General features: G+C 40.4%; 1 protein-coding gene across 1 annotated transcript in view; it reads left to right on the forward strand.

Annotated features, from left to right (window-relative positions):
- The window catches only part of LOC139764912 (uncharacterized), a 567165-nt gene that overhangs the window by 42924 nt on the left and 505712 nt on the right, over positions 1 to 18529 (forward strand). Inside the window, exon 3 of the mRNA XM_071691991.1 lies at positions 4106 to 4265. Within this exon, the coding sequence (XP_071548092.1) occupies positions 4106 to 4265 (160 nt within the window). The remainder of the gene's footprint in view (positions 1 to 4105; positions 4266 to 18529) is intronic.

The following is an 18529-nucleotide window of genomic DNA, read 5'->3' on the forward strand; positions in this document are numbered from 1 at the left end:
TATATCTTTACATAATACTTTTACCTTTATCTTCTCATATGTGATTTTTTTCTCTGGAGTCTTTATTCAATGGTATAAATGTGTTCTGTATATGATCTCAACAGTGATGCCTCTTAAGCTTGTGCTGGATCACTGATGGTAACTGATTTCTCTTGACCTTTGAATGGATAAGGGTGTTCAGATCCAGTGATGCCCAAGATATTTAAGGCTTAATTTAAGGCTTACCTAGGTGCGACAACCTGAGGTGACTGGTGAATAGGGGCTGTATGGTAGCTCAATGGCTTGAGTTTATGGGTTTGCATAAGTTATGGTGCAATGATAATGGCATTAACAGCGAGCTGATTACCATGGCCACAGTTCAACAGGATCCTTCTCTGGAGCACTCTGGTAGCCTAATAGTCATTAATCCTTTTGTTGCTGTTTGCTGGTTCTTCAGCTTCAAGTAATTAATGCAGGCAAGAACTGGTGGTACCTTCTCATTTCCAATATGGTGCCTATTGTCTGAGCACCAGTGGGTCATTGAACCAAGATGGTGACAGCATCATTAAAAATTTGAAATGTTTACCTTGGTCACAATTCATATTCCTTGCATGTTGTAGAAGGTGACTAAAGAGTAATGAAGCAGGGGGCTGGAAACCCTCTCATTCTTGTATTTCAATTTCTAAAAGGGAAAACAGAAAAAAGAGCTAGGAGGGGAGTGCTCATTCTTCTCAAAGGCTTAGACACAGGTGTTTTAAGTGTGTGTGGTTGTAACCAGAATGAGAAGAGTTGAGAAATATGTTGTATGTTTAGGGAAAGAAACCTGGATGTTTTGGCTCTGAGTGAGACAAAGCTCAATGGTAAAGGGGAAGAATGGTTTGGAAATGTCAGGGGTTGGTGAGAGAACAAGAGCTAAGGAAGGAGTAGCATCACTCCTGAAGCAGGAGTTGTGGGAGTGTTTGTGTAAGAAAGTAAATTCTAGACTGATATGGGTAAAACAGAGTGGATAGCAAGAGATGGCTGATTGATTATTGGTGCTGGAGAGGCAAGTGTTGTGGGAGTAGCTGAGTGAGTCAGCAGTTATAATGTAAGAGACCAAATGTAAGTGATGGATGATTTAAAATTAAAGGTAAGTAGTATCTCTGAGGATAGGGAAGAAAGAATACTTCCCACAAAGAAGGGGCCAAGTGAGGATGTTCCCTCTAAGGCTCATTCCTCTGTTCTTAATGCTACTTCGCTAATGTGGGAAACAGCGAATATGTATGGAAGAATATCTATATGGCAATTGAGGGTGCATGGGATATGAGTGTTATTCGTGGAATGGTCTGGAGTCTTATGCTGAAAAAGGATTGGTGAATGGGAATACCTGGTTTAAATAGAGGAATATACACAAGTATATTTATGTTAATAGGAGAGATGGTCAACGGGCATTATTAGGTTACAATTTAATTGGTAGGCGTGTAAAAGAGGAATAGCTGGTGGGATGTCTGGTTACTATCTTCGGAGATGAGGATGAAGAGTTGTGGAGGTTTTCAAAAAAGAGGAAACAATGAGATTAGAGAGTACTGAGAATAAGTGAGCTTGGAAAGGAGACTTATGTGAAGAAATAAGTGAAGAGATTGAACATAAAATGGCAAAGGGTAAATGAAAAAGAGTAAATGAATTGAAGGGAGTGGGTGAGGAATGTGAGGTATTTAGGGAAGCATTGATGGCATGTGCAACAGATGCATGTGGAATATAAAAGGTGGGAGGTGGGTGGATTAGAAAGGATGGTGAGTGGTGGAATGAAGAAATAAAGTTGCTAATGAAAGAGAAGAGGGAGGCATTAGGGCAGTGATTACAGGGAAGGAGTGCAAATGATTTGGAGATGTATAACAGAAATCGGCAGGAGGTCAAGAGAAAGGTGCAAGGGTTGAAAAAGAGGGCAAATGAAAACTGGGGTGAGAGAATATCATTAGACTTTAGGATACTACAAAGATGTTTTGACAGGAGGTAAATAATGTTTGAAGAGAACAAATGGGAACATTGATGAAGGGTGCAAACAAGGAAATGATAACAGGTAGTAATGAAGTGAGGAGGAGATAGTGAGTATTTTTGCTTTCTGAGATAATGTTCTCACCTTCCACACATTTTTCAATGCTCCCAGAACTTTCGCCCCCTCCCCCACCGTGTGACTCACTTCCACTTCCATGGTTCCATCCTCTGCCAAATCAACTCCCAGATATCTAAAACACTTCACTTCCTCCTGGTTTTCTCCATTCAAACTCCCAATTGTCCCTCAACCCTACTGTACCTAATAACCTTGCTCTTATTCACGTTTACTCTCAACTTCCTTCTTTCACACACTTTACCAAACTCAGTCACCAGCTTCTGCAGTTTCTCACCCAAATTAGCCACCAGCGCTGTATCATCAGCGAACAACAACTGACTCACTTCCCAAGCCTTCTCATTCACAACAGACTGCATACTTGCCTTCTCTCCAAAACTCTTGCATTCACCTCCCTAACAACCCCATCCATAAACAAATTAAACAACCATGGAGACATCACACACCCCTGCCACAAACCAACATTCACTAGGAACTAGTCACTTTCCTCTCTTCCTACTTGTACACATGCCTTACATCCTCGATAAAAACTTTTCACTGCTTTCAGCTTCTTACCTCCCACACCATATACTCTTAATACCTTCCACAGCATCTCTATCAACTCTTATCATATGCCTTCTTCAGTTCCATAAATGCTACATACAAATCCATTTGTTTTTCTAAGTATTTCTCTCATACATTCTTCAAAGCAAACACCTGATCCACACATCCTCTACCACCTCAGAAACCACACTGCTCTTCCCCAGTCTGATTCTCTGTACATGCTTTCACCTGCTTAATCAATACCCTCCCATATGATTTCCCAGGAACACTCAACAAACTTATACCTCTGTAATTTGAACACTCACCTGTATCCCCTTTGCCTTCATATAATGGCCCTATGCATACGTTCCACCATTGCTCAGTACTCTTTACCGTGGTCCATACTTACATTGAATATCCTTACCAACCAATCAACTACATAGTCCCCCCTGTTTTAATAAATTCCACTGCAGTACCATCCAAACCCTCTGCCTTGCCAGATATCATCTTCCACAAAGCTTTCACTACCTCTTCCCTCTTCACCAAATCATTCACCCTGATCCTCCCTCTTCGTACACCATCCCGACCAAAATACCCTATAACTGCCACTCCATCATCAAACACATTCAACTAACTTTCAGAATACTCGCTCTACCACTATCTGGTATCACTTCCTCACTTGCTCCCTTCACTGATGTTCCCATTTGATCCCTTGTCTTGCAAACGTTATTTACCTCCTTCCAAAATATCTTTTTATTGTCCCTAAAATTTAATGAAACTCTCACCCATCATAAATGGAATTGCCTTGATTAGGGCCTCAGCTGCCTGTGCCATTTCAGTTAACAAAAAATAGAAAATGACAGCCAGAGAGTGGATGTTTGCAAATGAAGCCATTGTACTTTTTTTTATTAACACCATGTAAGGTCAAATAAGCACTTGGGCGTACAGTGTACATCAAATTATTTGGAAACACCATATCCTTCATAAAACTGATTCACTAAATCTGTCTCTGTTCTTCAGTGTACTATACTTCACTCACCTTTACTTTCAGCCTTACTTTTAAAAATCTTTTTCAAAAGTTTCTTGTGTACCAAACATATTACAGCCAGCTTTTAACCTCAAAGCTAACTACTTCACCCCAAATATCCACCATATGCCTGTTCTTTTTTCTGTATGTTAATGTGATTTCTTCTCTACTTTGTAAATATAATGCCACTGTACATTCCTTATCCAACTCCAGGGAAACTAAGGTTTCATATTCAGACAGAAGACTTAAACATTTACTCTCATTATCCAAGCCCCTTGAACATATTACTCATGACATCATACAGTACACTGAAACGCTTAGTTCTCTGGTTTTAGAACTGACATCGGTGGTATGGAATATTCTTTTGGCTCATTCCTGATTTTGGAATTTATGTTATTAGGGTTGTGATTCAGACTGATCAGTTGTCCATTAACATTTTAAAAGTTAAGGGAAAACTTGTTCTTCAACAGACAACTGAAGTCCTCTGGTACATTGAATGCTTCTCAAGTGGAGAAATCTTTGGATGGTAACTTGTGCCGTTGTACTGGTTACCGCCCTATCCTGGATGCCTTCAAATCTCTAGCAGAGGATGGAAGTCAACATCTGAAGGACAAGCTTGCTGATATTGAGGTTAATATTTTCTTATGGTGGTCATAATTCATATACTCACCTTAAATGCATTCATTGAACCTTCTCTAGATTTGTATGATTGTAAAATCTCCTGAATCTTAAGCATGATTTCATGATCTCAGGCAGAACACTGACAATGAGATATTTTTTGGTCTTTACATACATGTATTTTGTCAGTGTTTATAAATCATATACTCTGTTCCTCATAGATTTGTGCTTTTTGCTTGCATTAACACTCATTTTCCACCTTCATCCTTGAATTTTTGAAATTCATTGACAGTATGTTTTGTTGCCAACTATCACCCGTTTCTTTACATTAAACAACTATGATGACAGTGCCAGCGGCAGGCAGTATCATAACTGGTGAGGTTAGGTGGTGCTACTGCAGTAGAGAGCTTGGCAGTTAAGAAAAGCAGTTAAGAAAAGTGAATTTAGTGCCATGAGGGGATACTCATCTCTTCTAGAGTATCCAAATTTTGCCCCACTTTGTGGTGACCTCTTTAGTACACCCTGAGGGGTGGAACTGAAGGGGGATGGTGTAGTCCCACTCCATCAAGGCAGTAGTTTATAAAACACAAATTTTTAAATTTTACTTTTTTTCCCAATCTGACTGCTGTGCTGCCTCTGAGAAACACTGCACTGGAGTTGCCCTCTGCCAGTGGCCTGTCAAGGGTTAGGCACTGTAAGCTAAGAAGCAGCACTGGAGTCCATCAGTTATGTTGGGGAGTAAACGGGACGAGTAGTTGAGTGTGATTGCTCTGAATGTTAATGGGATGACTAGTGTTATGCATTTCCTTTTTTTTGTATACATTGAAAAAGAAATGTTTTTGAATGTAGAAGGGAGCTTGTGGAGAAATTTAAAAGTTATAGTTTGAACTTGCTGAGAATTGAGGAAACCCATATCCTTGAGCAGGGTGTAAGGAGTGAAAGTGGAAATGATGAATGTGGGTTACATGGAAGGTGGAGTGGTATGGACAGAAATTAATGAAATTTATCAGGGAAGAGGGAAAGAAGGATTTGCAATGTGTTATCTGTAACTATAGGAGGATATAACAAAGCATGGATGGAATAGATCAAGAGTAGTGTGGGTGAAAGGATGAATTAGCATTGTGAAGTATGCATAGATATATGTATGTGCACCTTTGAATTTGAAGGCTGTGTAAGGTAAAAATGAAATGAAGCATTTCTAGAGAAATTTGAATTACTGTGTAAATGGATTTGAGAAGGGGTAACAACAGGTGATGGTCAGTCTGCCTGATGGTACTGTGGTGGGTTGATATTATTTTCTGAATTCCCCCTGACAAACTTTTTTTTTTTTCTATCCTACCTATGTGTGCTTTGTGGTGGGTTTATGCTGCAATGCCTGGCCCTAAGGACTTGTATAAAGAGGATATTGCTGCTATTGCACCCTTGCACAAGGCAGTGAAGTGTAATAAAGAAATAGCTGAAACTACAGGGCTGGCACTATGAAGTGTGCAAAGATGGATGAAGTGCTTTGTTGACCCAGAAGGAATGTCATATCACTTCCCAGTGCACTCTGAGGATTATCCAACATCAAGTAGACAAGAATCCACATATTATAGCACAACAGTTAAAGGAAGACAAACCTAGGCTACTTGTTCATGTGTCTGTACGTACTATTTGTAACCGGTTTCATGATGACTTGAAATTCAAAAGGTGTACGTCTTGCAAGAAATCACTTCTGACAGACTGCCAGCATAAGAATAGACTCGCGTTTGCCAAGATATATTTGCAGTGGGACAATGAAAAGTGGAAGCAAGTGTCATGATCTGGTGAGGCTACATTTGATGTTCCTGGCAGCTGTAGAGGCAAAATGTACTGGAGGCCAGGCAGTGACCTGTATGACCCTAAGTACATTCAAGCAACTGTAAAATTTTGAGACTCGCTTATGGTTTGGAGTGCTTTTAGCTATAATGGTGTTGTAAGTCTTGTGTTTCTACCTCAAAATGTGACAACGAATCAAAATCAATAAGTGGAGATGTTATGTGATGAATTACCCGACCGTTTTGAGAAGACTAGTTGTGATGTTTTTATGCAAGGTTGTACACCATGCCACACTGCTAAATTAGTGCACGACTGATTTGCATTTTGTGGTGTGACATGCATTCAGGACTGGTCAGGTAACTCGCATGACTTTAACTCTATTGAGCACTTGTTGGTGATTATAGTCACAATTGTGTGGATGAGATACATCCAGCATTCCTAAGCTCCAGGCTGCCAATCAGTGGTAGCAACAGGTGGTGGCCAGTCTGCCTGGTGCTACTGTGGTGGGTTGATGTTTTCTGATGTCCCCCTGACAATTTTTTTTTTTTCTTTTTACCCTAACCTTGTGTGCTTTGTGGTGGGTTTGTGCTACAGTGCCTGGCCCCAAGGACTTGTATAAAGAGGGTATTGCTGCTACCCTTGCACAAGGCAGGGAAGTGTAATAAAGAAATAAAGGAATAGCTGAAACTACAGGGCTGGCACTAAGAAGTGTGCAAAGATGGACGAAGTGCTTTGTTGACGATGGTGGCATTGACATTCCTACCCAAAAGAAATGACCTGGACAACCTTATATCACTTCCCAATGCACTCTGAGGATTATCCAATATCAAGTAGACAAGAATCCACATATTTTAGCACAACAGTTAAAGGAAGACAAACCTAGGCTACTTGTTCTTGTGTCTGTATGTACTATTTGTAACCAGCTTCATGATGACTTGAAATTCAAAAGGTGTATGTCTCACAAGAAATCACTTCTGACAGACTGCTAACATAAGAATAGACTCGCAAGTTATACTTTCTGTAGGAAAATGAAAAGTGGAAGAAAGTGTTATGGTCTGGTGAGGCTACATTTGATGTTACTGGCAGCTGTAGAGGCAAAATGTACTGGAGGCCAGGTAGTGACCCTTATGACCCTAAGTACATTCAAGCAACTGTAAAATTTTGAGACTTGCTAATGGTTTGGAGGGCTTTTAGCCATAATGGTGTTGTAAGTCTTGTGTTTCTACCTCAAAATGTGACTATGAATCAGAATCGATAAGTGGAGCTGTTATGTGATGAATTACCTGACCATTTTAAGAAGACTACTTGTCATATTTTTATGCAAGGTTGTACACCATGCCACACTGCTAAATTAATGAGCAACTGGTTTGCATTTTGTGGTGTGATGTGCACTCAGGACTGATCAGGTAACTCGCATGAGTTTAACCCTATCTAGAACTTGTTGGCGATTATAGTCACAATTGTGTGGGTGGGATACATCCAGCATTCCTAAGCTCCAGGCTGCCATCCAGGATATTTGGGACAACCTTGACCCCACATACCTCCAGCTTCTTGCAGCATCTGTTCTCAAGAACCGTCAGGATTGTATTATGGTCAAGGGATGCCATACGAAGTACTAAGGGGGATGAGTACCTGTTTTATCTTGTTTATTGATATTTTTATGTGATGCGTCACACTTTAAGTTTGGCGTGCCAATTTTTTCCACTGGCACTGTAAATCAAGAAGAGTAAGGGTCCCAGAACTGAACCCTTTTGCACTCCACTGGTCACTGCAACCCATTTGGAAAAGGCTTTTCCAATATGTCCTTTGTGTTTTTCCACTGATATAATCTATCCATTGGAAGTTTCCCCCTTAGTCCTTCTTGGAGGTACAACTTCTTAATCAGCCTCCTATGTGGTACTGTGTCAAGTGCCTTTTGACGTTCCAGACACAGACAGTCTACTTCCCTTTTATCCAGGACTGAGCTCACTCTCTTGTAAAAGTCTTAAAGGTTAGTTGCACATGACCTCCTTTCCTTAAAACCATGCTGTCTCTCTCTCTTGGAAATTTTTCCTCCATAGAAAGTCTCACTTGCTTTCTAATAATCTTTTCCTGAATCGTACACCATACTCATTAGTGAGACTGATCTGTAATTCAATGCCTCTTTCCAGTCTCTTTTCTTATATATAGGTATGATGTTTAATTTTTTCCATTCCCTTGGCATCATGCCTCTCTCCATTGACATCTTGAAGAGTAATTCACTTTGTTTATCTAGCATTTCTGCACTCATATTTGTCACATATAATCAAAAGTCATCAAACCCATGAGCCTTGTATTGGTCAAGCCCATTTAGTATTTTGTTAACATCTTTTCTAGATATCAACAATTTCCAAAACCTCCTCCTATTCCATCTCACTTATGTTGGGGCTATAGTGTCTTCCACTGTGAAAATGCTTTTAATTAGGGCTGTAGTGTTTTCCACTGAAAATGCTTTTGAAGTTGTTACTCAATTCCTTATGTATCCTTACATCATCCACTACAATTTTTTCCTTGGAAGACTCCCCTAGCCTGATTAGCTTCTGCTTGACTGACAACTAATGAATTAATGGAAAGATTTTTTGATTTTCAGCTGCCTTATCTGCAATATTCATTTCAAAATGTGTGAAAAGACAGACTCTTTTGTCCCAGTATTAGCAAGTGGAAATATTAATGTGAGAAGTAAGAAAGGGTAGTTACTGAATCAAACAGAGGAAGTGAAAGAAAGATAGAAAGAGTATTTTGAAGAACTGGTGAATGTGGGAGAAGGGGAGGCAGCAGTTGGGAGGATGGAATGAAGAGAATATAAGTGCAAGGACCTATAGCAAAAAGGGAGGCAAGATGGGAAGTAACGTACAAAGGCAAAAGGGATAAAGGTGAGTGTTCAAATTACAGAGGCATAAGTTTGTTGAGTATTCCTGGGAAGTTATAAAGGAGATAATCGATTGAGAGGGTAAATGCATGTATAGAGCATCAGACTGGGGAAGAGCAGTGTAGTTTCAGAAGTGGTAAAGGCTATGGGGATCAGGTGTTTGCTTTGAAGAATGTTTGTGAGAAATTCCTATAAAAACAGATGGATTTGTATGTAGCATTTATGGATCTGGAGAAGGCATATGCTAGGGTTGATAGAAATGCTCAGTGGAAGGTATTAAGCATATATGGTGTGGGAGGTAAGTAGCTAGAAATAGTGAAAAGTTTTTACCAAGGATGTAAGGCATGTGTATGAGTAGGAAGAGAGGAAAGTGATTGGTTCCCAGTGAATGTCGGGTTGCGGCAGGGGTGCATGATGTCTCTATGGTTGTTTAATTTGTTTTGGATGGGATGGCCAGGGAGGTGAATGGAAGAGTTTTGGAAAGAGGGGCAAGTATTCAGTCTGTCGTGGATGAGAGGGCTTGGGAAGTGAGTCAGTTGTTGTTCGCTGATGACACAGTGCTGGTGGCTGATTTGGGTGAGAAACTGCTGACGTTGGTGACTGAGTTTGGTAAAGTGTGTGAAAGAAGAAAGTTAAGAGTAAATGAGAATAAGAGCAAGGTTATTAGGTACAGTAGGGTTAAGGGACAAGTCAATTGGGAGGTAAGTTTGAATGGAGAAAAACAGGAGGAAGTGAAATGTTTTAGATATGTGGGAGTGGATTTGGCAGCGGATGGAACCATGGAAGTGGAAGTGAGTCACAGGGTGGGGGAGGGGGCGAAGGTTCTGGGAGCATTGAAGAATGTGTGGAAGGCAAGAACACTATCCCGGAAAGCAAAAATGGGTATGTTTGAAGGAATAGTGGTTCCAAGAATGTTATATGGTTGCAAGGCATGGCCTATAGATAGGGTTGTGCAGAGGAGGGTGGATGTGTTGGAAATGAGATGTTTGAGGACAATATGTGTTGTGAGGTGGTTTGATCAAGTAAGTAATGAAAGGATAAGAGAGGTGTGTGGTAATGAAAAGAGTGTGGTTGAGAGAGCAGAAGATGGTTTTTTGAAATGGTTTGGTCAAATGGAGAGAATGAGTGAGGAAATATTGACAAAGAGGATATATGTATCATAGGTGGAGGGAACAAGAAGTGGGAGACCAAATTGGAGGTGGAATGATGGTTTGAAAAAATTTTGAGTGATCGGGGCCTGAACATGCAGGAGGGTGAAAGGCATGCAAGGAATAGAGTGAATTAGAACGATGTGGTATACTGGGGTCGACGTGCTGTCAATGGATTGAACCAGGGCATGTGAAGCGTCTGGGGTAAACCATGGAAAGTTTTGTGGGTCCTGGATGTGGAAAGGGAGCTGTGGTTTCGGTGCATTGTACAGGACATCTAGAGACTGAGTGTGAATGAATATGGCCTTTGCTGTCTTTTCCTAGTGCTACCTCACGCACATGCTGGGGGAGGTGGTTGTCATTTCATGTGTGGTAGGGTGGTGATGGGAATGAATAAAGGCAGCGTGTATGAATTATGTACATGTGTATACATATCTGTGTATGTATATATATGTATATGTTGAAATGTATAGGTATGTATATGTGTGTGTGTGTGGACGTGTATGTATATACATGTGTATGTGGGTGGGTTGGGCCATTCTTTTGTCTGTTTCCTTGCACTACCTCACTAACGTGGGAGACAGCGACATAGTATGATAAATAATTAAATAAATGTTCATACATATTCGCCATGTCCTGCGTTAGTGAGGTAGTGATAAGAACAGAGGACTGAGCCTTAGAGGGAATATCCTCACTTTGCCCCCTTCTCTGTTCCTTGTTTTGGAAAATTAAAAACTAGAGGGAAGGATTTTTTTCTTTCATTTTTTCTTTTATTTGATTGCTGTTTAAGGAACAGACCGAGAAGGCCACATCCTCTCATATCCATTCTCAATATGTCATTTGTAATGCTCCAGATTCAGTGGCCTGTGTATAGTGTTGTTGGGACTACTGTTCTTTCAAACATACTTATTTTTGCCATCCCAAATGATGTTCTCTCTTTCCACTCATTTTTCAGTGCTCGCAGAACCTTTTACCTCTCCCTCACTCAATAACTTACTTCCACAAATCAATCACCAACTTTTGTAGTTTCTCACTTGAATCTGCTGCCAGTGCTGCATCATCAGCAAACAGCTGACTCACTTCTTGGGTGCTTTCATCCCCCACAGACTGCATACTTTCCCATCTTTCCAAGACTTGCATTTACCTCCCTTACCATCCCATCCATAATCATGTTAAATAATCACGGCGACATCATACACCCCTCCTGCATACCAACCTTTACTTGTAACTATTCTTTCTCCTCTCTGCTTGTACAAAAGCCTTACACCCTTGATAAAATCTTCTTTACCTTCCACACTGTATATTCTTAAGACCCCCACAAAAAAAGTCATCATCCATATCTTATGCCTTCTCCAGATCCATAGATACCATATACAAATCCATTTCTTTTTCTAAATATTTCTCGCACACATTCTTTAAAAGCAAACACCTAATCCACACATTTCCCACCTCTTCTGAAACCATACTGCTCCTCCACAGTTTGATGCTGTGTACATACCTTCACCCTCTCAGTCAGTACCCTCCCGTACAACTTACTAGGTATACTCAACAAACTTATGTCTCTGTAGTTTGAATGTTCACCTTTATTGCCCTTGCCTTTATACAGTGGCACTGTATATGCATTCCCCCAGTCCTCAGGCACCTCACCATGATCCAGATATATGCTGAATATCCTTTCCAACCAATCAGCAACACAGTCACCTCCTTTCATGATAGATTCAACTGTAATACCATCTACCCCGGACACTGTGCCACATTTCCTTGTACATTTCTCTTCTGATCCATTGTCCATTATTCTATAAACTTCATATACCACCTGAACCCAAACACCCCTACATCTGTCATCTTATCATCAAAGACATTCAGCTGTCCCTCAAAATACTCACTCCATCTCTTCCTCACTTCATCACTCCCTATTACTACCACTCCTTGCCTTTGCCCCATTCACCAATGCTTCTATTTGATCTCTCGTTTTTCACACATTATCAACCTCCTTCCAAAATGTCTTCATATTTTCCATGAAGTTTACTGATACCCTTTCACCCCAACTCTCATTTGCCCTCTTTTTCTATCCCTGCACCTTCCCCATAACTTCCTGCCACTTTCTCTTATATACCCTCCCTGTTATTTGCACTCCTTTCCTGTAAGCACTGCTCAAATGCCCCCCTCTTCTTTTTCACTAACAACTTTATTTCTTCATCCCGCCACTCACTTCCCTTTCTAATCTGCCCACCTCCCATCTTTTGCATGCCTCATGCTCTCCTAAATACCTCCCATTTCTCACCCACCCCCTTTACTTTATTTACTCTCTCTTTTTACCATTCTATCCTCAATCTCTCATGGTATTTCTTCACACAAATCTCTTTTTCCTAGCTCACTAACATGCACCACTGTCTTCTCACCGAGATTGTTTCCTCTTTTCTGAAAACCTCAATAGGTCTTCACTCTTGCCTACATAAGATAGTGATAAAAAACATCCACCAGCTGCTCTTTTCAGCACATTTACATCCAAAAGTCTCTTTTACATGTGTCATTTAGAATGTAATCCAATAATGCCTGCAGATTATCTTTTATAGTCACATATGTATACTTGTGTATGTCTTCCTCTTTGAACCAAGTATTCCCATCAATTATCTGTCCTTTTTCAAACACAACTCCACAAGCTGTTCACCATTTCCTTTCATAATACTGAATTCTCCATCTGTCTAATTATACCCTCAACAGCCACATTACTTACCTTCGCATTCAATTCACCCATCACTAATACCCGGTTTCTTGCATCAAAACTGCTGACACACTTGCTTGGCTGCTTCCAAAACACCTGCCTCCCATGATCTTTCGTCTCATGGTCAGGTGCATAAAAACTGATACTCACCCATGTCTTGCCATCCACTTTCATTTTACACACATCAGTCTAGAACTCCTGTCCTTATAATCTTTCACTCACTCCCACAACTCCTTCTTCAGGAGTATTGCTACTCCTTCCTAGACTCTAGTCCTCTTACTGATCCCTGACTTTACTCCACTGACATTTCCAAACTATTATTCCCCTTTACACTCTAAGTATCTTCCCTCAGAGTTGCTTCTTACCTCTCCTTTCTTCTCATTGTGGTTTCACTGAAACACATTTAGACATCTCATCATGAACTTCTGGGGAAGATGAGCACTTCATGCTTGGCTCATTATTCTCTTCCATCTTTCAGAAATTGAAATAAAATAAGGGAGGATTTCCAGCCCCCAATCCCACCCTAGTTGCCTTCTGTGACTGGAATATGGAATATGGAGATAGAGTTCTTTTTTCCCCTACCACAGGGTAATTTATTATAAAACTCCTATAACTGGATTTTTTATTTGAAATGGCTGTACATGTAATTATATGTGCCATACTGACAGAAGGTCACACCTCAACCTTTTGGCCATTAGAATTTCAATATCCACCCAAGATAAGCTTTGCAATATTTATATCATGATCCAGTCACAACTCTTAAGTCCCTCCTGAGAGATAGCAACTTTCCCAAATAGAAGGAAAATCCAGTGATATGTATCCTGCACAATTCAAGTTGCATCTGATGTGGATGTTAAGAAGCCAGTCTCAGGCTCATGCATTGGGCATTAAGAAGTAAATGAGCTGAGGAGTAAGTGTTCAAAATCATCATTAGGGTCTTGTGATATGTTGAATCCAAACTTGTGTATTTGTTGAAATGGATGCTGTCCAGAATGGAAATAAGAAACTTTTTCTTGTACATTCCTGTGGAGTGTAGTTGTAGATTGTTTTTTCATGCTGGGTGGAGTTTAGGACTCCTCAGGGAGGGCTGTTGTTTAATGTAGGTCGATTCATGACTATATGTATGTGTATTGCTGTTCTTTTGTGCAGGTGCTTCACAGTTGTTACAGCATCCTGAGACTGCTAAAGCACTGTCATTCATGCAGCATTATGTCATGTAATCTGAACAGTGGTTCACTCAAAATAAAGTTTCTGCATCACCACAGAAGTCTTCTGTCATCCCTTTAACCTCTGACAGACAAGGTTTCAACTTGCACCCACCAGTCTTCCGGAATGGTCAGCCACTCCCACTCAACAAAACTCCAACCAATCTAGGCATCACGTGTGACACACACATGATACTTTCTCTTTACACCAATTTACACCAAAAACATCACTTTCAATTTTACACACATCAGTCTAGAACTCCTGTCCTTTTAATTTTTCACTCACTCCCACAACTCCTGCTTGAGGAGTAGTGCTACTCCTTCCTAAACTCTTGTCGTCTTTCCTACCCCTGACTTTACTCCACAGACATTTCCACACCGTCATTCCCCTTTACACTCGATATCTTTTCTCAAACTTGCTTCTTATCTCTCCTTTCTTCTCATTGTGGTTTCACTAACACACATTTAGACAACTCATCATGAACTTGTGAGGAAGATGAGCACTCCATGCTTGGCTCATTATTCTCTTCCGTCTTTTAGAAATTTGAGTACAAGAAGGGAGGGTTTTCAGCCCCCCTATCCCACCCTAGTTGCCTTTTGTGACAGGGATATGGAGATAGAATTCTTTTTTCCTACCCTGGGGTGATTTATTATAAAACTCGTATAACTGGATTTTTTGTTTGAAATGGCTGTACATGCAATTGTATGTGCCATACTGACAGAAGGTCACACTTCCTCAACCTTTTGGCCATTGTAATTTCAGTATCCACCCAAGATAGCTATTCAATGTTAATATCATGATCCCTCTTGAGAGACAGTAACTTTCCTAAATATGAGAAGGAAAATCCAGTGATATGAATCTGCACAGTTCAAGTTGCATCTGATGTGGATGTTTAGAAGTCAGTCTCAGGCTCTTGCATTAGGCATTAAGAAGTAAATGAGCTGAGGAGTAAGTGTTCAGTATCATCATTAGGGCCTTGTGATATGTTGAATCCAAACTTGTGTATTTGTTGAAATGGATGCTGTCCAGAATGGAAATAAGAAACTTTTTCTTGTACATTCCTGTGGAGTGTAGTTTGAGATTGTTTTTTCATGCTGGGTGGAGTTTAGGACTCCTCAGGGAGGGCTGTTGTTTAATGTAGGTCGATTCATGACTATATGTATGTGTATTGCTGTTCTTTTGTGCAGGTGCTTCACAGTTGTTACAGCATCCTGAGACTGCTAAAGCACTGTCATTCATGCAGCATTATGTCATGTAATCTGAACAGTGGTTCACTCAAAATAAAGTTTCTGCATCACCACAGAAGTCTTCTGTCATCCCTTTAACCTCTGACAGACAAGGTTTCAACTTGCACCCACCAGTCTTCCGGAATGGTCAGCCACTCCCACTCAACAAACCTCCAACCAATCTAGGCATCACGTGTGACACACACATGATACTTTCTCTTTACACCAATTTACACCAAAAACATCACTTTCAATTTTACACACATCAGTCTAGAACTCCTGTCCTTTTAATTTTTCACTCACTCCCACAACTCCTGCTTCAGGAGTAGTGCTACTCCTTCCTAAACTCTTGTCGTCTTTCCTACCCCTGACTTTACTCCACAGACATTTCCACACCGTCATTCCCCTTTACACTCGATATCTTTTCTCAAACTTGCTTCTTATCTCTCCTTTCTTCTCATTGTGGTTTCACTAACACACATTTAGACAACTCATCATGAACTTGTGAGGAAGATGAGCACTCCATGCTTGGCTCATTATTCTCTTCCGTCTTTTAGAAATTTGAGTACAAGAAGGGAGGGTTTTCAGCCCCCCTATCCCACCCTAGTTGCCTTTTGTGACAGGGATATGGAGATAGAATTCTTTTTTCCTACCCTGGGGTGATTTATTATAAAACTCGTATAACTGGATTTTTTGTTTGAAATGGCTGTACATGCAATTGTATGTGCCATACTGACAGAAGGTCACACTTCCTCAACCTTTTGGCCATTGTAATTTCAGTATCCACCCAAGATAGCTATTCAATGTTAATATCATGATCCCTCTTGAGAGACAGTAACTTTCCTAAATATGAGAAGGAAAATCCAGTGATATGTATCTGCACAGTTCAAGTTGCATCTGATGTGGATGTTAAGAAGTCAGTCTCAGGCTCTTGCATTAGGCATTAAGAAGTAAATGAGCTGAGGAGTAAGTGTTCAGTATCATCATTAGGGCCTTGTGATATGTTGAATCCAAACTTGTGTATTTGTTGAAATGGATGCTGTCCAGAATGGAAATAAGAAACTTTTTCTTGTACATTCCTGTGGAGTGTAGTTTGAGATTGTTTTTTCATGCTGGGTGGAGTTTAGGACTCCTCAGGGAGGGCTGTTGTTTAATGTAGGTCGATTCATGACTATATGTATGTGTATTGCTGTTCTTTTGTGCTGGTGTCTTCACAATTGTTACAGCACCCTGAGACTGTCAAAGCATTGTTAATCATGCAGCACTATATCATGTAATCTGAACACTGGTTCACTCAAAATAGTTTCTGCATCACCACAGAAGTCTTCTGTCATCCCCTTAACCTCTGACAGACATGGTTTCAACTTGCATCCACCAGTCTTCCTGAATGGTCAGCCACTTCCACTCATCAAAACTCCAACCAAACTGGGCATCACACGTGACACAAATAATACTCAGTCTGTACACCAATGTACACCAAAACATCAGAACAGTGGCCTTAAACATACTAAACACCCCCAGAGTACCTATTTGTACCAAATTTTGGACAAGAAGATTTCTGTAGGATCCTCTACAAAAGATTTATCCACTCCACCTTGAACTATGTCTCAACTTGCTTAGTTATCCACTCTGTTAAAAGCAAGTAAGATAAAGCTGCAAACCAAACAAATCAGAGCATGTAGAGCAATTATTAGAAGCCAAAACAGAGCCCTCAGAACAATTATTAGATGCCTGGCTGCCAAAACATTGAATATGTACATAACAGAAACAAAAATAATTCCAATATAGTCTCATTTAGATATGCTAAGCACTCATTTTTGTGCAATATCACAATATGATATTGTTTGGACTATTACACCTTCAAACATACCTATTTTTGCCCTAGATAATGTTATCTCTTTCCACCCATTCTTCAGTGCTCCCAGAACCTTATCCCCTCACCTACCCTATGACTTGCTTCCACTTCCACTGTTCTATTCAGTGCCATGTCCACTCCTAGTTATCTACAACATTTCACTACTTCCAATTTTTCTTCATTCTAACTCACCCCAACTATCCTGTCATTCAACCCTGCTAAGCCAAAAAAAACCTTGCTTTTCTTCACATTACTCTCAACTTCCTCCTTTCACAAAGTCTTCCAAACTCAGTTGCCAACTATTGCAGTGTTCACTTGAATCAGCCACCACTGATGTGTCATCAGCAAACAACCACTGATTTGCTTCCCAGGCCTTCTCACCAAGGCTCTAACATTTACCTCCCTAATCACCCATCCACAAATATATTAAACAACCATGGTGACATCAGGCACCCCTGCTGCTGACTAAACATGACTTAGAACCTTTCTTGTTACTCATACACATGCCTCACACCCTTGATAAAAACTTCTCACTGCTTTTAGCTGCTTTCCTCCCACACCACATATTCTTAAGACCTTCCAAAAGGCATCTCTGTCAACCCTATCATATACTATTTTCAGATCCATAAATGTCACATACAGATCCTTCTGTTTCTCTGAATATTTCTCGCACATATTTTCTAAAGCAGGCACTTGATCCACACATCCTCTAACATTTTTTAAACTAGACTGTTCCTCCCCAATCTGATGCTCTGTACATGCCTTCACCCTCTCAAACAGTACCCTCCCATGTATCTTACGAGGTACACTCCACAAACTTATACCTCTGTAGTTTGTACACTCAACCTTTATCCCTCATGCCTATATACAGTGGCACTATACATACACTCCACTATTCCTTAGGCACCGTGCATACATCGAAAATCCTTCCCAACCAATCATCACCAAATTTACCCCCTTCCACAATAACTTCAACTGCAATACCACCCATTCTAGCTGCCTTGCCATATTTTATCTTACATAAGGCTATGACCACCTCCTCTCTCTTCACCATACCAGTCTCTAGGACTCTCTCACTTTGCATACCATCCTGACCCAAACACCCTGTATCTGTCGCCCTATCATCAAACATATTCAGTAGTCATTCAGAAAATACTCACACCACCTCTATCTATTACCACTTCCCTTTTTGTCCCCTTCACTGATGTTTATATTTGGTATCTTGTGTTTTGCACATTATTAACCTCCCTCCAAAAAGTCTTCTTTTTCTCTTGAAAGTTTATTGATACTCACTCACCCAAACTCTCATTAGCCCTCTTTTTGAGCCTGTGCACCTTCCTCTTTACCTTTTTGTGCTTTCTCTTATACATACCCCAATCATTTGCACTCCATTCCATAAGTACTGGCCAAACATTTCTCGTTTCTCTTTCAC

The sequence above is a fragment of the Panulirus ornatus genome, chromosome 4, assembly GCF_036320965.1.
Source record: "Panulirus ornatus isolate Po-2019 chromosome 4, ASM3632096v1, whole genome shotgun sequence".
NCBI lineage: Eukaryota > Metazoa > Arthropoda > Malacostraca > Decapoda > Palinuridae > Panulirus > Panulirus ornatus.